General features: G+C 47.4%; 1 protein-coding gene across 1 annotated transcript in view; it reads left to right on the top strand.

Moving 5' to 3' along the window:
- Nucleotides 1–26,007, top strand: part of arid3c (AT rich interactive domain 3C (BRIGHT-like)) — a 181,541-nt gene that overhangs the window by 73,244 nt on the left and 82,290 nt on the right. Inside the window, exon 5 of the mRNA XM_072433920.1 lies at nucleotides 23,247–23,515. Coding sequence (XP_072290021.1) covers nucleotides 23,247–23,515 — 269 coding nt within the window. The remainder of the gene's footprint in view (nucleotides 1–23,246; nucleotides 23,516–26,007) is intronic.

The following is a 26,007-nucleotide window of genomic DNA, read 5'->3' as shown; positions in this document are numbered from 1 at the left end:
TGAAGTGCTGATAACTCTTGATCTTTGGAAGCCGTCTGAAGAAGTGGGATATTGAGGTGAGACTCAGGAGAGCTGTTTTCCACTCCCTGATGACAAGGGCGACACTGTAAAAAAATGAGAACAGAAGAAACATATCTTAAGCAGAGAGCAGCACTGAAGTTTTGCCAGGCTAATGTTTACACATTACAGTAGTCAAATAATATAAACTAACCTCAGCGATGTCTTCCAAAGTGTCAACCCTGGTCTTCATGTATGCTCGCTTGATAAGTCCAAAGCCGCAATCAGGGGAGAATTTGGTGTGGCCAGCAATGAGGAAGTGGATGTCCATTGTGTAGTGAAGCTTGGCCCCGTCTGCAGAGGGTTGGACGGAAAGTGTATCTGTAGTAGACAGAGAGAGAGAGAAAGGAGATTAGATTAATACATATGACATTTGATTAAGACGTATATGTCTCTATAATTGCTATTCTGCATTTGCATTAGTACCTGCTGTGCGAAGTCAAAGCTGTAATGCATCCTGATGTCTTTGCTTGCTGGCGGTGAGGGTCCGAAAGACAGCCCATTAGATTCTGTTAGAGATCTGTGCGTGGCCTGCAGCTTCTGATGTGTGGGAGAAGCTGTTTCCACAGTGATCTGAAGCTTGATTACAAACTGCAGGCTCACCTGAAAAACAGATGTTGCTTATGGTTAATTATACTCTAATCATTAAAACACGAAAATCACCAAAATAATATTTTACACTTACCACGCTCCTTAGCAGACTTCATGTAGAGACAGGTCATGTCAGTCAGGGTGTCTTTGCCAATTCTGAAAAGGGGAAAAAAAGGATTAGGGTTAACAGTAATATGGGAATAACACGCTTCACAGATAACAGTTCACATTGTGACGTTAACGGTGTATTTAAGATGCAAAACGCGGAGATATTGGGACATCTGCCCTCGGCTAGCGATGCTAGCTAGCTCACTTGAGATAACACTGCGCGCTAATAACCGGTTTAGCACCATAAAACACACACAAAGCACGACCCACGGGTCAAGAAATACTACATAAGTATATAATTTGTACAGACAAAACGCCGAAAAATAACCCGATAACATAGCAAAGTTTAGCTTACAACTTAGCTCCGAATAGCTGCGTTTAGCTCCGGGCTGTGGGGGTAACAGCCGGTTTAGCAGCATAAAATAGACACAAAGCACGACCCACACAACCCGCGGGCCAACCCACGCCGAAAAATAACCCGATAACATGGTGATAACAGCAAGTAGTCACATTAAGCCCGTATTGCAGAGTGCACTGAAGCAACATGTTAGCTTAGCATTAGCTCCACCGGAGCAGACAAGTAAGATTCTAAAGTGATCACGAGACCGCCTTAAAACACAGCGTTAAAGCAATAATTTAGTAGTAAAGTAAAAGTGTACCTGAGTAAACAGTTCCGAGTAAACAGTTCCGTTCCATTGTAGTCCAGGAAATGTAAGCTCTGAAGACTGTGCTCTGCAGACGGTCTGGAGTAAGGAGAGGAGTAAGGAGAGGAGCACGCAGAGCACGCAGCTGTAGCCATGCGGATCACAGCTGATTGGTGGAAAATGTAAACAATACGTTGGCTAGAAAAAGGTGACGCCCCCCAGGAGAGCAGGAAAAAGACCCGAAAACTCCACATTTTTAACAGCTTAATGTATACGTTTAAGACAACCAATAGTGTTATCTGAAGCACACAGGGGCTTATTCATAACTTCAACTAGCACATTCTGCAAAAAAACGAAAATCACAAATTTGGGGAAAAAAAAGTAAAATGCTGTTTTTCTCAGTTTCACCGAGGCCGACATGGTCCGACAATTCTCGTGGCGAGTCACAAATGATCCAAACTAAACTTAGCTGTGTCTTTGTGATTAATTCCACTGTGGCTTAGCATCACCACAAACATTTAGCGCATTCACAACTGTTCCAATTCTCACGTTTACTTCCCTTGCAGCCTTGTGCACTCACACACTTCATTTCTTGTAGAAAATGAACACTTCAGTCTAGGGGCATTGCTAGGATCTGGTGAGATCCAAGGCCTAGCCCAGGCCAATAAAGTTATTTGAACATTCATGGTTGTGATTTTTAACACATACAAAGGGGGTTCTGGGGTTTCTCCCCCAAGAAAATTGGAAAAGATCAGACAAAATGTCCTGCATTCTGTGTGAGTATTTGTGTTGCTGTAGTAGACAGGGTGGGCCATAGGTTTCCTTATATAGGATTGGTCGGCATGGTCCCATGGAGTGGCCTCCCAGATCTTTCCCCTCTTTGATCTCTATCTTAGGGGGCACTTGAAGGCCATGGTGTATCAGGTAAAGATACGAGACATAAATGACCTCAAGGAATGTATCATTAACACTATTACAAGCACAACTTTGCTTATAAAAGTTCATCAACAAAACAGCTATTAATATAACATATATTAATAGCTGTTTTCCACTGTTGAAGCACCCATCCACTTCCAAACACCCACTATGCACGGAAAGCTCACTTATCCACTCATTAGTCTAATTAGGCGAGCATTATTGTTTTAAACAGGTGAATCCCAATGTGAAAGGGCACATCAATTGTGCACTAAACGAGTGCCTTACAGGGGGATGACGACTGCAAATGCATTCCCAACTCATGCACATTCCTTGCATATAAACATGTAATACAAAAATGTAACATCATTATTGTATAGAGGGCCAATAACACATAGTGGGCGTGGCCCACTCAAAATGACCAGAGACCCACACCATGACACAGGAAAGTTCTTTCATTCTTCTACATCTTTCTTCTTCTCGAGACCAAACTCTCTTTTCTTCCCCCTTGTAAACACTGATGAAAATCAGGAACATGTGCACCCCTCTATACATTCTCTCTACAATCACCTTTTTCAAAAATGTGTAAATTTGGCGCATCAGCACCCAAATGTACAAAAAGTGCATCGTGAGATAGGAAATGGCAAAAAAAATAATCTGATTTTATGAAAATAAAATTGCGCAGAGGCGCAGAGGTAGATAGTGACAAGGGAAGTAAAAATATTAGTCGGGCAATGCCCTCCACCCAACCAACTGTCAGCCATATTGGATCAAAACTTGCCAAGCATGACTCCAAACGTTGTCCTCCAAACGTTGTACTCCAAACGTTGTACTTTCACAAATTCATCCTAGGGCATTGGCCCGAAAAAGCTAAAATTTTATGAAAATGGTGTTGAGTGGGGCATCAAAAGTCATCCAGTTTATTTTCATACCTTTCACGGTCTCTGTGCGGCAAAGCCACAAAATGTAGCTGGAGTTTCAGAAATTTTCCAACTTCATGTGTCCAAAGTTACTCTTAAAACTTTCACAAACTTCTCCTTGGCTATTTGCCAGGTATTGCATAATCACAGACTGCGGCCCTCAGTTTGACAATGTGACATTTAGAAAGTTTGCAAAAGGGTCAGGTTTTGAACATGTTATGTCCTCCTAAGACATCCAAAGTCCAATGGGAAAGCTGAGTCTGCAGTGAAAATTATGTGTCCTGGGTCTTTCCCGGGGCCTCGGTGGGACATGCCCGAAACACCTCCCCAGGGAGACGCCCAGGAGGCATCCGGAACAGATGCCCGAGCCACCTTAGCTGGCTCCTCTCGACGTGGAGGAGCAGCGGCTTCACTTCGAGCTCCCCCCGTGTGACTTAGCTCCTCACCCTATCCCTAAGGGAGCGCCCAGCCACACGGCGGAGAAAACTCATTCCGACCGCTTGTATCCGCGATCTTGTCCTTTCGGTCATTACCCAAAGCTCATGACCATAGGTGAGGGCAGAACGTAGACCGACCGGTAAATAGAGAACTTTGCCTTTGGACTCAGCTCCTTCTTTACCACAACAGCCGCCTGCATGACAGGCTGCACCGCCTGTCATGAGATTGACAGGCGGTGCAGCTGCTGCACCGCCTGTCAATCTCATGCGCCATCCTTCCCTCACTCGTGAACAAGACCCCAAGATACTTGAACTCCTCCACTTGGGTCAAGGACCCCCCACCCCCCTGGAGAGGGCAAGGCACCTTTTTCCGGTTGAGAATCATGGCCTCAGATTTGGAGGTGCTGATTCTCATCCCAGACGCTTCACACTCGCTTCACACCCAGTGCAGCTGCAGGTCCGGGTTTGATGGAGCCATCATTGTGATAGATGAGATCCTGTGGTCCTCAAACCGGACACCCTCTGACCCCTGACTGCGCATAGAAATCCTGTCCATAAAAACTAGGAACAGAACCGGTGACAAAGGGCAGCCCTGAGGAGTCCCTCATGCACTGGGAACAGGTTTGACTTACTGCAGTGAACACAGCTCCTGCTCCGGTCATACAGGGACCGGACAGCCCTGAGCAAAGGGCCCCGGACCCCGTACTCCCGAAGCACCCCCCAAAGGACACCCCGAGGGACACGGTCGAAAGCCTTCTCCAGATCCACAAAGCACATGTGGACTGGTTGGGCAAACTCCCATGAACCCTCGAACACCCGATGGAGGGTATAGAGCTGGTCCAGTGTTCCACGACCAGGACCAAAACCACTCTGCTCCTCCTGAATCTGAGGTTCGACTATCGGTCGGATTCTCCTCTCCAGCACCTGGAATAGACCTTATGGGAGGCTGAGGAGTGTGATCCCTCTGTAGTTGGAACACACCCTCTGGTCCCCCTTCTTGAACAGAGGGACCACCACCTCGGTCTGCCAGTCCAGAGACACTGTCCCCGACCGCCTTGCAGAGATGTGTCAGCCAAGACAGTCCTACAACATCCAGAGACTTTAGATACTCAGGGATCTCATCCACCCCCGCAGCCTTGTCACCAAGGAGTTTGCCAACAACCTCAGTGACTTCAGTTTGGGTGATGGACGAGTCAGCCTCTGAGCCCCTGGTCTCTGCTTCCTCTTCGGAAGACGTGACGGTGGGATTAAGGAGGTTCTCAAAGTATTCCTTCCACCCTCCGACGATATCCCCAGTGGAGGTCAGCAGGTCGCACCGTAATCGGTGTTGGTGAAGCACTGCTTCCCCCTCCTGAGGCGCTGGACGGTTTGCCAGAGTTTCCCTGGGGCCGACCGATATTCCTCCTCCATGGCCTCCCCAAACTCCTCCCAGCTCTGAGTTCTTGCCTTTGCGACAGCACAATCTGCGGCCCGGTTGGCCTGCCGATACCTGTCAATGACCTCAGGAGACCTACAAGCCAGAGTGGCCTGATAGGCCTCCTTCTTCAGCCTGACGACATCCCTTACATCCGGTGTCCACCACCGGGTTCGGGAGTTGCCGCCGCGACAGGCCTTGTGACCATAGCTCAGAGCACCAGAACATGGTCCACTCGGACTCAATGTCCCCAGCCTCCCCCGGGATCTGGGAGAAGCTCTCCCGGAGGTGTGAGTTAAATACCCTACTAACAGAGGGCTCTGCAAGACGTTCCCAACAGACCCACACAATGCGCTTGGGTCTGCCAAGTCTGTCCGGCTTCCTCCTCCGCCAGCGGATCCAACTCACCACCAGGTGGTGATCGGTTGACAACTCCCTCTCTTCACTCGAGTGTCCAAGACACGCGACCGGAGGTCAGATGACACGACAACAAAGTCGATCATTGACCTCCGGCCTGTGTCCTGGTGCCACGTGCACTGATGGACACCCTTGTGCTTGAACATGGTGTTCGTTATGGACAATCTGTGGCTAGCACAGAAGTCCAATAACTGAACACCGCTCGGGTTCAGATCGGGGAAGCCGTTCTTCCCGATCACCCCTCTCCAGGTGTCACTGTCATTGCCCACGTGGGCGTTGAAGTCCCCCAGTTGAACAACTGTCGCAGTCCAGTACCCCTCCCAAGGACTCCAAGAAGGCCAGGTACTCTGCACTGCTGTTCGGCCCGTAGGCCGACACAACAGTGAGAGACCTGTCCCCCACCCGAAGGCAAAGGGACGCGACCCTCTCGTCCACCGGGGTGAACTCCAACACCAGCCCCGCTTCTTCCCGCGGGCAACACCAGAGAAGTGGAGCGTCCAGCCCCTCTCGAAGAGATGGTTCCAGAAACCAAACTGTGCTGGAGGTGAGGCCGACTATATCTAGTCGATACCGCTCAACCTCACACACAAGCTCAGGCTCTTTCCCCCTAGCGAGGGGACATTCCAGGTCCCCAGAGTTAGTCTCTGTGTCAGGAGATCTGGTCATCGAGGCCCCTGCCGTCGACTGCCGCCCAGATCACACTGCACCGCCCCTTATGGATCCTCCTGCGGGTGGTGGGCCCACGGGACGACGGCCCCACGTTGCTTGTTTGGGCTGTGCCCGGGCCGGGCCCCGTGGGGTAAGACGTTGAGCACCCACCCCAGGTTCTTAATATTGAGCTCATCATAAGGGGCTTCTGAACCGCTCTTTGTCTGACCCGTCACCTAGGATATGTTTGCCTTGGGAGACCCTACCAGGGGCTTAAAGCCCCCGAACACATAGATCCGGGGATAATCCACCACGTTAAGGTTCAAGGAGGGGAAGACTGAACCTATAAATAAAAAATAAAAAAATAAAACATAAAAAGGTAATTTCTTGACAATAAAGTTAATAACTATAAAAGGGGAGATGTTACGTGCTCCCCCTCAGTGGTGCATAATGGTACAGTCCAGGAACAGCGTGGCAGCACCGCTCTGTTTGTATGTACTGTGTATCAAGCTATGAAGCCGATCTGACCAGTCAAAACACTGAATCAAATGCATCTGTCTGGAGTCTTCTTTATACACACAAACAACCCTTTCATCCTTTTTGCAGGGGAAAGGGTTTGACAAGGCAATGCAAGTTTATTTGTAGAGCACAATCCAAACACAAGACAATTCAAAGCACTTTACACAGAAGAAAAAAAAAACTGAAAAATGCATTAAAATTACAAGGATCTGACAGAAATCACAAAACAGTTTAAGACATAAAAGAGAAGAGCGCAAATAAAATCCTTTCAGTCATATGCACAGCAAAACCTAGATTTGAACATGGTCAGATTATAGGCCTGTCTCACATTTTCAGGAAGACTGTTCCAGTTTTTAGCAACATAAAACTGAAATGCAGATTCCCAATGTTTAGTCCTGACTCTGGCACCAGCAGGAACTTGGTCCCTTGTACACAAGCAGAGCTGCTTTAAAGTCTATTCTCTGAGCCACAGGGGGCCAGTGCAAAGACCTGAGAACAGGACTAATGTGATGGTACTTCCTGGTTCTAGTCAGGACCCGAGCAGCAGCGTTCTGGATGTACTGCAGCTGTTTTACAACTCGTTTGGAGAGGCCAGTGAGCGGCCGTTACAGTCTAATCTACTGGAGACAAACGGATGGAGAAGTCTCTCTAAATCTGCTTTAGACACAGGCAGATGGTAAAAAGCTGCTGATGCTATTAATTTGACGTGACTGTTAAAGTCTAATTCTTGTGGTGACTGCTAACACTTTGACTCTTTGATTCTGTGAGCCAACGATGATGTGTCTTGTTTTTTAACAACACACTGATCTGTTTGATGCAGTGACATGAGACATGGATGAGTCAGTCCACTTGTCCATATTCACCTGTCGTCAGTGTCATCTGCATAATTGTGATAGGACACAGCTCTGTTTTGAATTAACTGTCCCAACGGCAGCATGTACAGATAGAACAGAAGGGGTCCAAGGATTGACCCTTGGGGCAACCGGGGCATGTGGTCTGAGACATAGTTACCAATTCCAACTGAGTACTTTCTGTCTTCTAGACATGAGTTTAACAAAGAGGATCCCATGGTCAACAGTGTCAAAAGCAGCACTCAGATCTAACAGAATTAAAGGGGCCTTCACACCGCGGCGGTGAAAGCGTCCAGTTTACATTCAAAGTCTATGTAAACGCGCATCCAATGTATCCTGCGTTCTGGCGCGATTCCTGTGTTTTCATACGCTCTTGGCGCTTTGAGCGCGTATGAGGCGCCCGAGGCGTCCAAAGCGGTCGGCGCGACATGTTCAGCTTTGTTCCACTTTCTGCAACAGATGCGCCGCAGCCAATCAGAGATGACCCGGAAAAAGACCCAAAACAAACCCGCAAGATAAAAAAAAAGAAAATCCTTAAAACGCAGCTCTTGGAGCAAATAATGATATTGACTAAACTCTGCTCAGCTCTGAAGTATATGCGGGTCCCAGACGGGCACCGGGGCCCATCCCCTCCACTTTTGGACTTTGTAAAGTTAATAAACCAAAGCCATTTACACCACGAGAAAAGCAACACCGCACAACTCCTCCACTGAGCATGTGCAGGACGACTCGGACGCACGTCTGCTGTGAGTGTATTTTACGGACATGAGTCCGGGGCGTCGAGAACGCGCGTCCGGTGCGTTTGTCTTCAAATGTACACGCGCTCAAATTCTGCGTCGGGCGCAAATTTGACGCCGCGGTGTGTACTAGGCTTTAATAATAATAATAATATAATTTATTTATATAGTGCTTTTCAATGCTGTTTGTACATGTGGATGTCATTTGTCACCTTGACAAGAGCCGTCTCAGTGTGATGAGGTCTAAAACCTGACTGAAAAACATCAAATGAGTTTTTTATTAAGAGGAAATGAAAGATTAGAGATGGGTTGGTTATTACTCAGTACTGCAGCATCAAGACTGCTCTTTAGGGGAGGCTTTATCACCACAGTTTTTGAAGACCTTCCTGATGATGCTCCAGATTGAAGTGTCACGTTTTAACTATGTGAGTGGTGCAAAAACTGTTCAGAACAAACTTTAAAAATCTGGTAGGTAACACATCGTGGCAGCATGTAGTCTGGTGATGACTCCGGGTCAGTTACAGTTACAAGTGCAATGTGAGTGTCTAAGTGTCTCGGTCGTTTTAGAGTTATTACTTGCATTGTGGAATTTAAAGCATTTTTTAATGCCCTGAACTTTAAAGTTATTAAACAGGTATTAATCTGTTTACTGTGGCAAATAAGACAAGTGAGTTGTTACTGAAGCTTGATCCTGGAGCTTTGACTTGCGCCCTTTTCATTCTGCCTGGCGGCACTCCCTTTTCTGTGCCCTGACCCAATCATCATTTGTCCATGGCGCCTTCTGCTTATTTTTAACCCTTTTTGCCTTCATAGGGGCGATGGTTTCCAGAACATTCAAAACACAAGCACAGTGTTCAAAGAATAATTTACATTAAAACATTAAAACAGCGCACCTGTGCCAGGACCAGCCGGTGGTTTGGGAATAACAGACAGGTAAAAGACACAGAAATGGTCAGACAGAGAAACAGAGACCACATTGACGTTTCAAATATTAACCCCCTTTGAAATTAGAATATTCATAGTGTGCCCTCTGTCATGGGGCCAATTACGTGCTGAGTAAGGCCAAAGTTTTCAAGGACAGCCTCAAGCTCTGTGTGGTTGTTGTGGTTGTGGTGCTGCTGATGCTGAAACACTCTCTCCTCTAACTGTCTGCTCAGGACCCTGTCCAGGCCCATTCTGATGCATCATAGCACACTCACTCCACCTCTCCACAGGTGACATTCTCGATGTAGTGCCATCCTCTAGGTCAGGGGTGGGCAAACTGCGGCCAGCGGGCCACATGTGGCCCGTTTGCCTTTATAATCTGGCCCGCCAAACATGCCAAGTAATATTTTTCATTTTTTAAAGTTTATTTTATTTATTTTGCCCTCAGGCATCTGTCTGCATCCTTAATGAATATGAGGTGAAATGAATTTAATAATAGATTCAGTAGCCTATATTTGACAGAAAAGTGATATTTGATTTTATTTTATTTTTTAGACCAAAGATTGCGGGCCGGCCCTCCGCTACTTGCCTGGATTCGAATATGGCCCTCGGAGGGAAATAATTGCCCACCCCTGCTCTAGGTGCACACTCTTTGGACAGCCATGTGTTCAGCTGAAACAGCTAAACTTGTTTATCTTCCTGTCGATGTTTGGAAGAGGTCCACTTATGAATGCCTTGATTTCCACTCTATAAAGCACCTGAAATACTTCAAAATGCTTCAAAGAGTCTCTTTTCAAAACTTAAATCTGTTCCCGATGTATGTCTACTGCACCCATGTGAAAAATCAGCTGTTTAATGCCTCAATTTGTGGGCAAAACATTAGGAAGGAGTGACATTATCTCAGAGACTGTGGCACTGCGGAAGCAACATGTTTGCATTCTTCTCCGTCTTTGACCAGGAGCGTATCTGGAATGACCTTCACATATGACAAAGATTCTCTCTCTGTCTGCTGCCTTTTTTCCCAAGGCATGACCCATTTTATTACTGTTCATTTACCTCAGGCTCTTAAATTGGAAAATATCTGTTTATGGGCTGTAATTTAGGAGACTTCACATTATCTTTGTATCGTTTAGACCAGGCGTGTCAAACTCATTTTGGGCCGCGGGCCGAATTTCCACACAAAATAACGTAAAACATAAAACAATAAAAAAAATATAAGAAATAAATAGCTTTATATAGTCTACGCTGTTTTTGAAGCAATTTCTGGATCGATTAAAATAAATGACAAAACGTTTGTTCTCATAAACTGAAATGTAAGAAAAACAAGTGTAATTTCACCAACATGTGCTTCAGTTTATGTCATTACAACTTCAGAGTTGATCTACAGAGATAAACATTTAGTCAGAGGTATTTGGAACTGAAAAATATTGTATTTGACTTTATAACAAAATAAACTTCTCAAGATTTAAAAAAACCTTTTAAATGTACAAACTAACATTTCCACGTCTGTGTAATTATCTGTAGTTCTCTGTAGTTCTCTGTAGTCCTCTGTAGTTCTCTGTAGTCCTCTGTAGTTCTCTGTAGTCCTCTGTAGTCCTCTGTAGTTCTCTGTAGTCCTCTGTAGTCCTCTGTAGTTGCCTGTAGTTCTCTGTAGTTCTCTGTAGTTCTCTGTAGTCCTCTGTAGTCCTCTGTAGTCCTCTGTAGTTCTCTGTCGTCCTCTGTAGTTCTCTGTAGTTCTCTGTAGTCCTCTGTAGTTCTCTGTAGTCTTCTGTAGTTCTCTGTAGTTCTCTGTAGTCCTCTGTAGTTCTCTGTAGTTCTCTGTAGTCCTCTGTAGTTCTCTGTAGTCCTCTGTAGTCCTCTGTAGTCCTCTGTAGTTCTCTGTCGTCCTCTGTAGTTCTCTGTAGTCCTCTGTAGTTCTCTGTAGTTCTCTGTAGTTCTCTGTAGTTCTCTGTAGTCCTCTGTAGTCCTCTGTAGTTCTCTGTAGTTCTCTGTAGTTGCCTGTAGTTCTCTGTAGTTCTCTGTAGTTGCCTGTAGTTCTCTGTAGTTCTCTGTAGTTCTCTGTAGTTCTCTGTAGTTGCCTGTAGTTCTCTGTAGTTCTCTGTAGTTCTCTGTAGTTCTCTGTAGTCCTCTGTAGTTCTCTGTAGTTGCCTGTAGTTCTCTGTAGTTCTCTGTAGTTCTCTGTAGTCCTCTGTAGTTCTCTGTAGTCCTCTGTAGTCCTCTGTAGTCCTCTGTAGTCCTCTGTAGTTCTCTGTAGTCCTCTGTAGTTCTCTGTAGTCCTCTGTAGTTCTCTGTAGTCCTCTGTAGTTCTCTGTAGTTGCCTGTAGTTCTCTGTAGTTCTCTGTAGTTCTCTGTAGTTCTCTGTAGTTCTCTGTTGTTGCCTGCCCACAAAACCTACAACAAGTAGTTGCCCACAATCTTATGTAAATGACGTACTCAAAGCATGTAGTCAAGTCAGTTACACATGGGACGTTGTGAGTTTGATTGCCAACATATAATAGTTAACATGGTCCCTGGCCCCACCACATCCACATCTGAGCTATTTTTATACGTTTTAGTTTGCCATAAGTACAAGTCTGTTGCACACCTCTCTCTTTGCGACAACTAAAAACGAATGAAAATCCTCTAAAAATAAGATAATAAGGTACTATTTTACATTTAAATATTCGATACCGAGTACAGTCCCAACTCTGCTTCTTTATGTGTTGACAATCGAGTTCATGAGGCTGTTTGGAATGGCCTAGAACTGCATTATTGTGTCAGGGGTCACCGTTTGGGGCTGAGGTTTATTTCAAAAGTACAGAGTTGGTCATGGGCTCCCAGTCCAATGGCTCTAAATGAGCCTCCAATTACATTAATAAGCAAATTCACTAGCAGGGACCACGCCAGAATGGAGTATGAAAGAATATTTATTGATAGTAACGACGATGGAGAGCGACGATGGAGCTCGACGATGGAGATCGACGATGGAGATCGACGATGGAGATCGATGGTGTAGCGACGATCGAGCCACGAGAGTTGGCTGGGTCTGGGTAGACTCAGGGTGGGGGCTCTGTCTCGGGTGATCAGCCCAGCCGATTCAGAACACCCCCTCCGTAGATGGTGATGTGTTAAGGTGAAGATGATGGAGACATGGGATTGGAGGGCGGGGTCGAGAGAGCAGAGACGACAAGAGATGCTGTGAAAAGGCCTTATAAATAGGGCTTCTGGCTAATTAGAGGTGTGGTTAGAGAGTGGGCGCGTTTACTAGTGGAGTGGAGGTTGAGGCTTGGTCCCGCTCCTGAACCTCAGTTAGCGATTATCATCTCCAACTCCATTTATAGAAGTTATGAAACCATAAGTGACTAGGCTGTTTGCTATATGTGCATATGTGAGGCATTTGTGTGTATTTATTATGTATTTTTGAATTTCACCTTATGTGGTTCTGTTTGGACCTGTTTCTGTTTAAGTACTGATTTAAAACTTACTCCTGCACAAGATAGACCTGGTTTAATTCTGGGTTAGTCCTGGTCCTGTGTCTGTCCTGTGCTGATATCTCTATAACCGTGTAACAGCCTCATCATGACTTTCACAAAAGCTGATAAATAGTATGTGTTTCCATTTTGCTTGTCTTTGAATTAAGACATTGCTGATGTGATGGAAACACCGCGCCCTTTTCCGCGCCTCGCTTCAGTCCAGGTGAGGCTGGACTCTAAATGTAATGCCGTTTGTGGACCATTTGAGAAACCTAAACGCACAAACCATAAACACCTGTAACACAGACAGAGTGGGTCTGACTGGATGAACGCAGAGCACTAATGCACAATCTCGGCAAACCGTAAGTTGAATCACCAATGGAACTTTCGGACGAGATAAGGAATGTCAATCCTTTTTTTCTGACTTTGTTCAAAAAAATATGGACTGCTAAACATTAATTCATGTTGTTAGCATTTCTTCTATTTTCGGTTTTAGCATTATGTACTGTATGTACCTGTGCTGTAGCGTGAAGCATCGGTCTTTACCACGTCGTTGTGATCCGTGTCAGAACGACATCCAGGCGATCAGATTTCTTATGAAACTGCCTCTTTTAATCCATTCACACTGAAAACAGTCTCTTGTTGTAAACGGTAAACCAAAAGCACCCAAATCTTTTTTCCAAAGAGCCATCATACTGCTTGTTCCTCTGTTGTTACAACTGTTATGTGTCTGTGAAAAGACTGACCTCATTTTGTTTTGTCCCGACCAGCGATCAGAGCGCGCTGCATCACACAACTCTCAGTAACACCTTTTGCAACGTGGCACGTGCTGCTGTGGGCTTTTTAGATCACGCCATGGTTCACCTGATCCCCATTTACAAACAGAGGCTGAAGCTCTTCAAACCTGCAGTGAGGCACGGGGATCTTAAAGTACTGCGCTCGCTCGCACAGAGCCGTAGTACTTTGAAAATACATGTAGATGAAAATTTTTTAAGTACTTTTCACGAGCCCCCGCACGGTTTGTCCCACCGCCATCCTTCAACCTCAGCCCAGCGAGAACACTGACCATTGTCCCTGTCCACAAGAATCCTGTGGCGCTGACATCTGTACTCATGAAATCATTTGAGTGCCTGGTCTTCCCCCACCTCAGGTCCTTCACCTCCTCCATGCTGCTGCAGACTTCCATCTCTGCAGGATCTGTACGTATCTAGAACTCTGGTACAAGCAGGGCGGATCACAGCATCCGCCTTCTCACCCTTGTAGGGCATTTCTCTCGTTTCCTCCCCACACATTTATACCAAGATGTAATGTATATTCTGTATTGGGACTAGTCATTGCATTTTGGACAACACGTGTAGGATTTCAGAAGTAGTTACTGATCATATTCATATTTAAAAAGGGGCACCATCTGAAGCTTGTTCAGCAAAACATTAATACCTACTCATTTTCTGAAAGAGGACTAGTCGATTCATTGACTGACAATTATAACTCTAAAAGATCAATAAAAAGGCTCTATAAACCAGAATGCTTTGTGTGGTTTAATCAGTGGCGGGCCGTGGGTCTGGGGCTTGGGCCTTCAGTGAGGTCATACACAGTCCCACCCGAATGAATCCACCTCTTATTACCATCATATTACCGTCATTATGATGCAGGGCTCCAAACACTTTACATTTAGACAGAAACGCAGTTTAAACAGGCGTTGCTTAACCTTGTCCGCGCTCGTTGTCCGTGCCGTTCTCCGTGCCCTGCTGTTGTCTGTGCCGCACATGCCGCGCGTTGTACGTGCCGCGCGTTGTCAACACTGATGCCCAAACTTTGAAAGTGGGGAACGAATCCGCCTGTAACAGGCTTTGCAGCGTCGGCGTTGGACGACGTTTCTGACCCACTGATTTGAAACCAACGTTCACACACAACACAGAGAACAACTTCAAATAGGCCTAGTATTTGAGGGCTCTGTCCCTCATTACTGCAATGAGACAGTAAATGGCCCATTTTTAGACAGCTCTGAGCTTGAGACCGCAAAGGTCTTTAAATAAATAAACTGAATTGAACTAATCCCACGGTAACAGAGGGAGAAATGACACTGAAAAGCTCAGACTGTGCTGCGGTCCCGACTCTCACATGACGCTCAGCGTCATTCACCGGTGTTGTTCTGCTCACATGGTCAAAGTGTCCTGTGATGATACATCCACCTGACGCAGAGCTCTCATCCTCCCGTCTCCACCTGTCAGTGCTCACGCACACACCACAACTCCGCCTGATCCTGTAGCATTTGACCCGTGGGCCACCGGTCTCTCTAGTCAGGGCCGACACAGCTAAGGCGCTGCTCGCCTCTACAGCTCGGCCCACACCGGCCCATTTACCCATCGGCCCACCGGGAAAAGTCCATCCTTGACTGTCACTCACTGAATATTTAATTTCAATTCAGGGTGGATTTTTATTTTGTGCACAGATTTTCTGTGCGCAGAGACCTTTGGAGCAGTGCGCAGAGACCTTTGGAGCAGTGCGCAGAGACCTTTGGAGCAGTGCGCAGAGACCTTTGGAGCTGTGTGCAGCTCAGAAGGCTCAGGTGTAGATCAAGGGCTCCTCATGGCCCGTTCAGACCGGTGCGGCAAAAGCGTCCCGTTTACATTCAAAGTCTATGTAAACGCGCGTCGAGCACCTCCTGCGTTTTTGCGGCGCAGCTTCCGCTTATTTGCAGCGCGATTCGCAGAGGAGCGCGGCGAGGCGGGCGCGCTTTTGCGTTTTCCGCTCGAGACGCTTTGACGGGCGTATAAGCATCAATGCATCAAAACGGTTCGTCGCAAATAAGTTCAGAATTTTGAGCTTTTCTGCGGCGCGGCGGTGCAGCAGCCAATCAGAGATGACATTCCGGTGACGTACGTACACATTTCACCTGAGAAGAACCGGCACCACAACAATGGCGACGATATAGATATAGATATATATATATATATATATATATATATATATAGATAGATAGATAGATAGATATAGATATAGATATAGATATAGATACATAGATATATAGTTATATAGTTATTTACTGTTCTATTTTTCTACAAAATAAATTATTTTATATTATAAAATGTGTGTCCTGTTTACGTGCATCTTTTTCATATATATAATACTGGGGAGTCTGTGGGAAATTCAGTGGCTATTTAAAAATGTACTTATTTAATTTACCACAATTTAAGATCATAAACAAAAACAAACAAGGACAAGATGAGATAATCCTTTAATAGTCCACACAGTGGGGAAATTTCAGTGTTACAACGCACAAGTAGGTGCAGAAGTAAAGAGAACAGAGAACTTAAGAGCTGAGAAGCTTCTCACTGTTTTATTCCTTTAACTTTATCTCATTCTGTGTAAACAACATGACATTTGGGCTCAATCTTGAGTGAGCATGTGGTCTTTGCTATAAATATGAAAATCACTTTAAAAACACTTCAAAAACACTTCTGTGTTGTGGACGTCCAGTCCTCTGTGTTGTGGACGTCCAGTCCTCTGTTGTGGACGTCCAGTCCTCTGTGTTGTGGACGTTCAGTCCTCTGTGTTGTGGACGTTCAGTCCTCTGTGTTGTGGACGTCCAGTCCTCTGTGTTGTGGACGTCCAGTCCTCTGTTGTGGACGTCCAGTCCTCTGTGTTGTGGACGTCCAGTCCTCTGTGTCGTGGACGTCCAGTCCTCTGTGTTGTGGACGTCCAGTCCTCTGTTGTGGACGTCCAGTCCTCTGTGTTGTGGACGTCCAGTCCTCTGTTGTGGACGTCCAGTCCTCTGTGTTGTGGACGTCCAGTCCTCTGTGTTGTGGACGTCCAGTCCTCTGTTGTGGACGTCCAGTCCTCTGTTGTGGACGTCCAGTCCTCTGTGTTGTGGACGTCCAGTCCTCTGTTGTGGACGTCCAGTCCTCTGTGTTGTGGATGTCCAGTCCTCTGTGTTGTGGACGTCCAGTCCTCTGTTGTGGACGTCCAGTCCTCTGTGTTGTGGACGTCCAGTCCTCTGTTGTGGACGTCCAGTCCTCTGTTGTGGACGTCCAGTCCTCTGTGTTGTGGACGTCCAGTCCTCTGTTGTGGACGTCCAGTCCTCTGTTGTGGATGTCCAGTCCTCTGTGTTGTGGACGTCCAGTCCTCTGTTGTGGACGTCCAGTCCTCTGTGTTGTGGACGTCCAGTCCTCTGTGTTGTGGACGTCCAGTCCTCTGTGTTGTGGACGTCCAGTCCTCTGTTGTGGACGTCCAGTCCTCTGTGTTGTGGACGTCCAGTCCTCTGTTGTGGACGTCCAGTCCTCTGTGTTGTGGACGTCCAGTCCTCTGTGTTGTGGACGTCCAGTCCTCTGTTGTGGACGTCCAGTCCTCTGTTGTGGACGTCCAGTCCTCTGTTGTGGACGTCCAGTCCTCTGTGTTGTGGACGTCCAGTCCTCTGTGTTGTGGACGTCCAGTCCTCTGTTGTGGACGTCCAGTCCTCTGTGTTGTGGACGTCCAGTCCTCTGTTGTGGACGTCCAGTCCTCTGTGTTGTGGACGTCCAGTCCTCTGTTGTGGACGTCCAGTCCTCTGTTGTGGACGTTCAGTCCTCTGTTGTGGACGTCCAGTCCTCTGTGTTGTGGACGTCCAGTCCTCTGTTGTGGACGTCCAGTCCTCTGCGTTGTGGACGTCCAGTCCTCTGTTGTGGACGTCCAGTCCTCTGTTGTGGACGTTCAGTCCTCTGTTGTGGACGTCCAGTCCTCTGTTGTGGACGTTCAGTCCTCTGTTGTGGACGTTCAGTCCTCTGTTGTGGACGTTCAGTCCTCTGTTGTGGACGTTCAGTCCTCTGTTGTGGACGTTCAGTCCTCTGTTGTGGACCCTAAGCTGCTGGTGATTGTCCTGTAGAAATCCCCAGTGGCAAGAGATCTGAATAATAAAACAAACAAATAACTATATAGCCTAAATTCAGTTTAATTAAATTAAATTGAAACTTTCATTAAATATACCATAATCAAATTTTAAATGGTGCACTATAACAACATATTAACGCTATGAAAACTATGTTTAATTTTTACTATCTATGTACTTTTCATTGGTTTTATACACAACCACAAGCACACACACAGCACACACACAGCACATACACAGCACATACACAGCACATACACAGCACACACACAGCACATACACAGCACACACACAGCACACACACAGCACACACACAGCACACACACAGCACACACACAGCACACACACAGCACACACACAGCACATACACAGCACATACACAGCACACACACAGCACACACACAGCACACACACAGCACATACACAGCACACACACAGCACACACACAGCACACACACAGCACATACACAGCACACACACAGCACACACACAGCACACACACAGCACACACACAGCACACACACAGCACATACACAGCACACACACAGCACACACACAGCACACACACAGCACACACACAGCACATACACAACACACACACAGCACATACACAGCACATACACAGCACATACACAGCACACACACAGCACACACACAGCACATACACAACACACACACAGCACATACACAGCACACACACAGCACACACACAGCACACACACAGCACATACACAGCACATACACAGCACACACACAGCACACACACAGCACACACACAGCACATACACAGCACACACACAGCACACACACAGCACACACACAGCACACACACAGCACACACACAGCACATACACAGCACACACACAGCACACACACAGCACACACACAGCACACACACAGCACATACACAGCACATACACAACACATACACAACACATACACAACACATACACAGCACACACACTTTATTATTGCGCTCAGACATGAATATTTCTGTACTGACCTGATGGACAGATGGACAGGCGTCTGTAGTTGTTGTTGTCCTGGTACATGTCCGCGCACCAATGCGGGAAAACAAGTCATCAAACAGGACCCGGGACAAACGAAACTACAGCTGAGAGCGATGTTTATCCAGTCTTGAAGCAAATGATGGTATTGACTCAACTGGGATCACAGATCGCAGAGCGTCTCCGTTTTTGGGCTTTGAAGAGCAAATACGCAAAAGCACTGTCTCAACTTTGATCCGCCATTAGAGAAGCCAGACTGACCACACCTCCACTGCACTGACCACACCTCCACTGCACTGACCACACCTCCACTGCACTGACCACACCTCCACTGCACTGACCACACCTCCACTGCACTGACCACACCTCCACTGCACTGACCACACCTCCACTGCACTGACCACACCTCCACTGCACTGACCACACCTCCACTGCACTGACCACACCTCCACTGCGCATGCGCACGCGGCAAACGCGCGTCTGCTTATTATATTTCGTCTCTGCTCCGCTGCGTCGAGAAAGCGGCGTATTTGCGTTTTTCTTCATGCGTACTTGCGTCCAACTTCGCCATAACGCGCGAATAGGCGTTTGCGGTTTGAACGGGCCATCAGAGCTCTTTGGGCCTGTGGTGCTGATCCTTGTGCAGGTTTAGCGTTCAAAGATTTTTAACGAGTCCAAGGTCTGTTGACTTGTGCATTCTTTACTGATAAAGATTTCCGCTCCAGTCATTGCTGAAAGCAGAGTTTTGGAGACAATGGAACCCTCTCCCTGATGGGGGAGGGGCCCCTGGGGTCCACGACCTGGTGTGTCCTGGCAGAGGTTCAGATCAAGAGCCGAAGGGAAGAGAGAGAGCAGTGGCTCATTGGTCTTTTTATCTGACCGCGGAGGTGTGGCCTAGAGTCAAACGTATTCAGAGTCAAACTTATTCATAATTTTGACAAATTTAACTTAAACCAGCAAAACGACATGTAACTATAACAAAACACTGCAACATCGTCAATGAACACACATCATTAGCAGGTAATGAGGAAGTACATTAAATATGACATGAGCACATTTTGAACACAGTTCTTAAGGCAGACTAAACTAAAACATAGTTACAAGTTTAGATCACACAGAAGCATTAAGTCAGTTTAAATGTGAAATATAGTCATTTAATAAGGACTTAATCCTAAGAAACCTTCCCTCCAGCAGAACAAGGGGCTTTAGTTACAGTGTTTCCACTTCTCCACAGGGGCTTGGACCCATCAGGGTCTTCTGTGTTCTTTCTGGTGTGGTGGTGTTGACCCGAAGGGGGAAAGTGGGTGTGGTGAGGACAGTGTTCTGGTCCAGGGGGTAGGTAACATCCTCGATCCATCTTGATCCATCTGTTGCTTTGTATCCTGTAATTGTGTCTTGAATTATGAAACGGTCTTTTGGAACATATATGTCGCCTACACCCTGGACATGGAGGATTTGAGCCACTCCCCTCAGGCAGGAGGCCACTCCCCTCAGGCAGGAGGCCACTCCCCTCAGGCAGGAGGCCACTCCCCTCAGGCAGGAGGCCACTCCCCTCAGACAGGAGGCCACTCCCCTCAGGCAGGAGGCCACTCCCCTCAGGCAGAGGGCCACTCCCCTCAGGCAGGAGGCCACTCCCCTCAGACAGAGGGCCACTCCCCTCAGGCAGGAGGCCACTCCCCTCAGGCAGGAGGCCACTCCCCTCAGGCAGGAGGCCGCTCCCCTCAGGCAGAGGGCCACTCCCCTCAGGCAGGAGGCCACTCCCCTCAGGCAGGAGGCCACTCCCCTCAGGCAGGAGGCCACTCCCCTCAGGCAGGAGGCCACTCCCCTCAGGCAGGTCTCTACGGTCCATCCAGACCAGAACCTCCAGCCACAAGAACGTCTTTTTTTTTCAGTCTCAGGGGTTCAGCGGAGGTCAAGCCACACATCCGACTCATATGATTCGTGATGACCCGCCCCGCTTGGCTGCAGGGAATTTGGTGCGCTCAGTAGTCGACTTGTGACTTTTGTGACGATACGTCTTGTGATTTCTTTCTTAATATTTGACACTGAATCAAAGCCCTCCTTTTAGGGTTAATGGCGGAAAGTCGTTAGTGGAGGAAAGTCGTCCTGCACATGCTCAGTGGAGGAGAGTCGTCCTGCACATGCTCAGTGGAGGAGAGTCGTCCTGCACATGCTCAGTGGAGGAGAGTCGTCCTGCACATGCTCAGTGGAGGAGAGTCGTCCTGCACATGCTCAGTGGAGGAGAGTCGTCCTGCACATGATCAGTGGAGGAGAGTCGTCCTGCACATGCTCAGTGGAGGAGAGTCGTCCTGCACATGCTCAGTGGAGGAGAGTCGTCCTGCACATGCTCAGTGGAGGAGAGGCGTCTGCACATGCTCAGTGGAGGAGAGTCGTCCTGCACATGCTCAGTGGAGGAGAGTCGTCCTGCACATGCTCAGTGGAGGAGAGTCGTCCTGCACATGTTCAGTGGAGGAGAGTCGTCCTGCACATGCTCAGTGGAGGAGAGTCGTCCTGCACATGCTCAGTGGAGGAGAGTCGTCCTGCACATGCTCAGTGGAGGAGAGTCGTCCTGCACATGCTCAGTGGAGGAGAGTCGTCCTGCACATGCTCAGTGGAGGAGAGTCGTCCTGCACATGCTCAGTGGAGGAGAGTCGTCCTGCACATGATCAGTGGAGGAGAGTCGTCCTGCACATGCTCAGTGGAGGAGAGTCGTCCTGCACATGCTCAGTGGAGGAGAGTCGTCCTGCACATGCTCAGTGGAGGAGAGGCGTCTGCACATGCTCAGTGGAGGAGAGTCGTCCTGCACATGCTCAGTGGAGGAGAGTTGTCCTGCACATGCTCAGTGGAGGAGAGTCGTCCTGCACATGCTCAGTGGAGGAGAGTCGTCCTGCACATGCTCAGTGGAGGAGAGTCGTCCTGCACATGCTCAGTGGAGGAGAGTCGTCCTGCACGTGCTCAGTGGAGGAGAGTCGTCCTGCACATGCTCAGTGGAGGAGAGTCGTCCTGCACGTGCTCAGTGGAGGAGAGTCGTCCTGCACATGCTCAGTGGAGGAGTGTCGTCCTGCACATGCTCAGTGGAGTCGAGGCGTCCTGCACATGCTCAGTGGAGTCGAGGCGTCCTGCACATGCTCAGTGGAGGAGTTGTGCTGTGTTGCTTTTCTCGTGGTGTAAATGGAGTTTAATGGCTTTGGTTTATAAACTTTACAAAGTCCAAAAGCGGAGGCGATGGGCCCCGGGGCCCGTCTGGGACCCGCAGATACTTCAGAGCTGAGCAGAGTTTAGTCAATATCATTATTTTCTCCAAGAGCTGCGTTTTAAGGATTTTTTTTAATCTTGCGGGTTTGTTTTGGGTCTTTTTCCGGGTCGTGTGTAGCACGTCATCTCTGATTGGCTGCGGCGCATCTGCCGCAGAGAGCTGAACAAATCTGAACATGTCACGCCGGACGCTTTGGCCGCCTCGGACGCCTCATACGCGCTCAAAGCGTCGAGAACGTAAGAAAACGCACCAATCGCACCGTAAAAACAAAGAAATTGCGCCGCGGGAAACGCTCGACGCGCGTTTACATAGACTTTGAATGTAAACTGGACGCTTCAGCTGCCGCGGTCTGTACGAGGCTTAAGTCTTGGCACCAGCCTGGCTCCAAAAAGGACCAAAAGGTCAGCCTCTGGGGCCATTTCCCTTGTCCTTTTCTATAACTACTGTACTATAATATAATATCTTTGCGAGCGATCACTTTCGAGGATGCTGGACGCAAAAATTAAGAAAAGGAACAGACTTTGTTGTGAAAATGACATGAGCGTGGCACTTGCCGAGGTGCATTTCTGAACTGGTCTCTGAAAGGCAACTGCAGAAGTCACTGGTTTGAAGTAAATATTCATTATTATGTTTGTTTTTGTGTGAAAATGTTGTTCTTTGAACACAGTGATGTTGATGCACCAGTAAAATATATAACTATGTTTTGAATTTGAAAAAATCATATTTTATCTTTCCAATGAAGAAGGTTCGGTGAATGCGCTTATGAAACTGGTGGGTTCAGTACCTCCAAAAAGGTTAAGAACCTCTGCTCTACAGTCTATCCTCAAAGGGATGCACAACAGCCTGTCCGTCTGTGGGAGCAGAATCTCTCCTTCACTGTGGTTCACTATCTCTACAGGGTTTGCAGTTTGTCCTTGTCGAGAAGGAGGGTCTGAGGACAGGAGGGTCTGAGGACAGGAGGGTCTGAGGACAGGAGGGTCTGAGGACAGGAGGGTCTGAGGACAGGAGGGTCTGAGGACAGGAGGGTCTGAGGACAGGAGGGTCTGAGGACAGGGGATGTTGGGACATTTACTAATTTCCTATTTCTGAACATTATTTAATCTGTTTTTCACTGTTGTGATTTCTGGAATCACAAAAATACATTTAATTGAATTGGTGACGTCATGATTCATTTTATTTTCAGACATTGAGTTTTGTGCAGGTTTTTTGTTTCTTGTCCTGTAATTACAGAGAAATGAACCATAAACCAGGTCAACAAATCTGCAATCTGACAGTTAAATGGCAAATTATACAAAAGAATTCCTTCCCAGCTTTTTTCAAACAAAATGGATCTAGAAAGTCGTGATGTTGACTTCCTGATCCTTGTGATGTCATCAACACGAGGGTGAAGCTGCTGCTCAGGTCATGTGACTGCAGAGTATCAAGAGTGAAATATGGTGTAAACATTAATGCTCTTTCCCTGTGTTGCTGCCCCCTGGTGCTCAGGTACATGAAGTACCTGTATCCGTACGAGTGTGAGAAGCACGGCCTCAGCTCTCCGGCCGAGCTGCAGGCCGCCATCGACAGCAACCGGCGAGAGGGCAGAAGACAGAGCTACGGCGCCGCGCTCTTTAACTACTCCCCTGTCGGCACACCCACGCTCCTGCCCCCGCCCAAGGTGCACCTGCCACACCTGCCACTGGGCATGCACACCAGCGGACACCTGAGCGGACACCTGAGCGGACACCTCAGCCAGCTGCCCAGCATCAAGAAGGGTCTGACCACACTATCTACACCAGCTTTTGATTGTTTTGAAATGTTTCTTGGTTTAGATTATGCCAATACTTTCTATATCGCAGATACATACTGAAAACATCAACTACATGAAGCAAGATGAATAGAATTATGTAGCAAAGAAAACAAAATGAAATGACTTTAAATATGTTTTATATTTGACTTTGAGTTTCCTTGTTTATCGACCGCCGTGAACACTTCTCACAAGGATCGTCCCTGAAACGCTTCACGATGGGAGTTTCTACTGAGAAACTGCGGCTCCTGAAACTGCTGCGCTATTTGACCGTTTTAGACCGCGCCGGGTTAAGGTCAGGGTCAGGGTTAAGGTTAGGGTTAAGGTTAAGGTTAGGGTTAGGGTTAAGGTTAAGGTTAGGGTCAGGGTCAGGGTCAGGGTTAGGGTTAGGGTTAGGGTTAAGGTTAAGGTTAGGGTTAGGGTCAGGGTCAGGGTTAGGGTTAGGGTTAGGGTTAAGGTTAGGGTCAGGGTCAGGGTCAGGGTCAGGGTTAGGGTTAAGGTTAGGGTCAGGGTTAGGGTTAGGGTTAGGGTTAGGGTTAAGGTTAAGGTTAAGGTTAGGGTTAAGGTTAAGGTTAAGGTTAGGGTCAGGGTCAGGGTTAAGGTTAAGGTTAAGGTTAAGGTTAGGGTTAAGGTTAAGGTTAGGGTTAAGGTTAGGGTTAAGGTTAAGGTTAGGGTTAAGGTTAAGGTTAGGGTCAGGGTTAGGGTTAAGGTTAAGGTTAAGGTTAAGGTTAGGGTTAAGGTTAGGGTTAAGGTTAAGGTTAAGGTTAGGGTCAGGGTTAAGGTTAGGGTCAGGGTTAGGGTTAGGGTTAAGGTTAAGGTTAGGGTCAGGGTCAGGGTTAGGGTTAAGGTTAAGGTTAAGGTTAAGGTTAAGGTTAAGGTTAGGGTTAAGGTTAAGGTTAAGGTTAGGGTCAGGGTCAGGGTTAAGGTTAAGGTTAAGGTTAAGGTTAGGGTTAAGGTTAAGGTTAGGGTTAAGGTTAGGGTTAAGGTTAAGGTTAGGGTTAAGGTTAAGGTTAGGGTCAGGGTTAGGGTTAAGGTTAAGGTTAAGGTTAAGGTTAGGGTTAAGGTTAAGGTTAGGGTTAAGGTTAGGGTTAGGGTTAAGGTTAGGGTTAGGGTCAGGGTTAAGGTTAGGGTCAGGGTTAGGGTTAGGGTTAAGGTTAAGGTTAGGGTCAGGGTCAGGGTTAGGGTTAAGGTTAAGGTTAAGGTTAAGGTTAAGGTTAAGGTTAGGGTTAAGGTTAAGGTTAAGGTTAGGGTCAGGGTCAGGGTTAAGGTTAAGGTTAAGGTTAAGGTTAGGGTTAAGGTTAAGGTTAGGGTTAAGGTTAGGGTTAAGGTTAAGGTTAGGGTTAAGGTTAAGGTTAGGGTCAGGGTTAGGGTTAAGGTTAAGGTTAAGGTTAAGGTTAGGGTTAAGGTTAAGGTTAGGGTTAAGGTTAGGGTTAGGGTTAAGGTTAGGGTTAGGGTTAGCCATGAGGCTATATGGCCGTGCCGCGGTTCCTGAAACTGCTGGGTCATTTGACCGCGCCTTTCACAATTGTGGTCAGATTTGTTGAGCCACATCATCTTGTTTTCAGATTTCAGGCTCGTTTGGGTATTTCAAAACTTCACAGACAAATCTGGATCATGTTGATCCTGAAAATCAGGATGATATTGTTCCCTCGTCAGAGGTGGATTTGAGGCTCCAAGTCTGAATCTTTACAGTTTTTCTCACAGAGTTTGAAAAGTTTGCAAAAAAAACTGTAGATTATAGACAACATAATAACTTTTATTATTACTAAATCTGATTTATAAAAAAAATTTAAGTGTTACACAAATCAGAAGTGGAGAACCGGCCCGCTCTCCAGCTTCACCTGCCACATCTACAGCTTCACCTGCCACATCTTCACCTGCCATATCTGCAGCTTCACCTGCCACATCTTCACCTGCCACATCTGCAGCTTCACCTGCCACATCTGCAGCTTCACCTGCCACATCTGCAGCTTCACCTGCCACATCTGCAGCTTCACCTGCCACATCTTCACCTGCCACATCTGCAGCTTCACCTGCCACATCTGCAGCTTCACCTGCCACATCTGCAGCTTCACCTGTCACATCTTCACCTGCCACATCTTCACCTGCCACATCTGCAGCTTCACCTGCCACATCTGCAGCTTCACCTGCCACATCTTCACCTGCCACATCTTCACCTGCCACATCTGCAGCTTCACCTGCCACATCTGCAGCTTCACCTGCCACATCTTCACCTGCCACATCTTCACCTGCCACATCTGCAGCTTCACCTGCCACATCTTCACCTGCCACATCTTCACCTGCCACATCTGCAGCTTCACCTGCCACATCTGCAGCTTCACCTGCCACATCTGCAGCTTCACCTGCCACATCTTCACCTGCCACATCTTCACCTGCCACATCTGCAGCTTCACCTGCCACATCTTCACCTGCCACATCTTCACCTGCCACATCTGCAGC

This window comes from Eucyclogobius newberryi, unplaced genomic scaffold, assembly GCF_026437365.1.
Source record: "Eucyclogobius newberryi isolate DKJ021-1_F unplaced genomic scaffold, fEucNew1.0.hap1 SCAF_6, whole genome shotgun sequence".
Lineage (NCBI taxonomy): Eukaryota > Metazoa > Chordata > Actinopteri > Gobiiformes > Gobiidae > Eucyclogobius > Eucyclogobius newberryi.
This window is presented reverse-complemented; position numbering and strand designations above follow the sequence as displayed.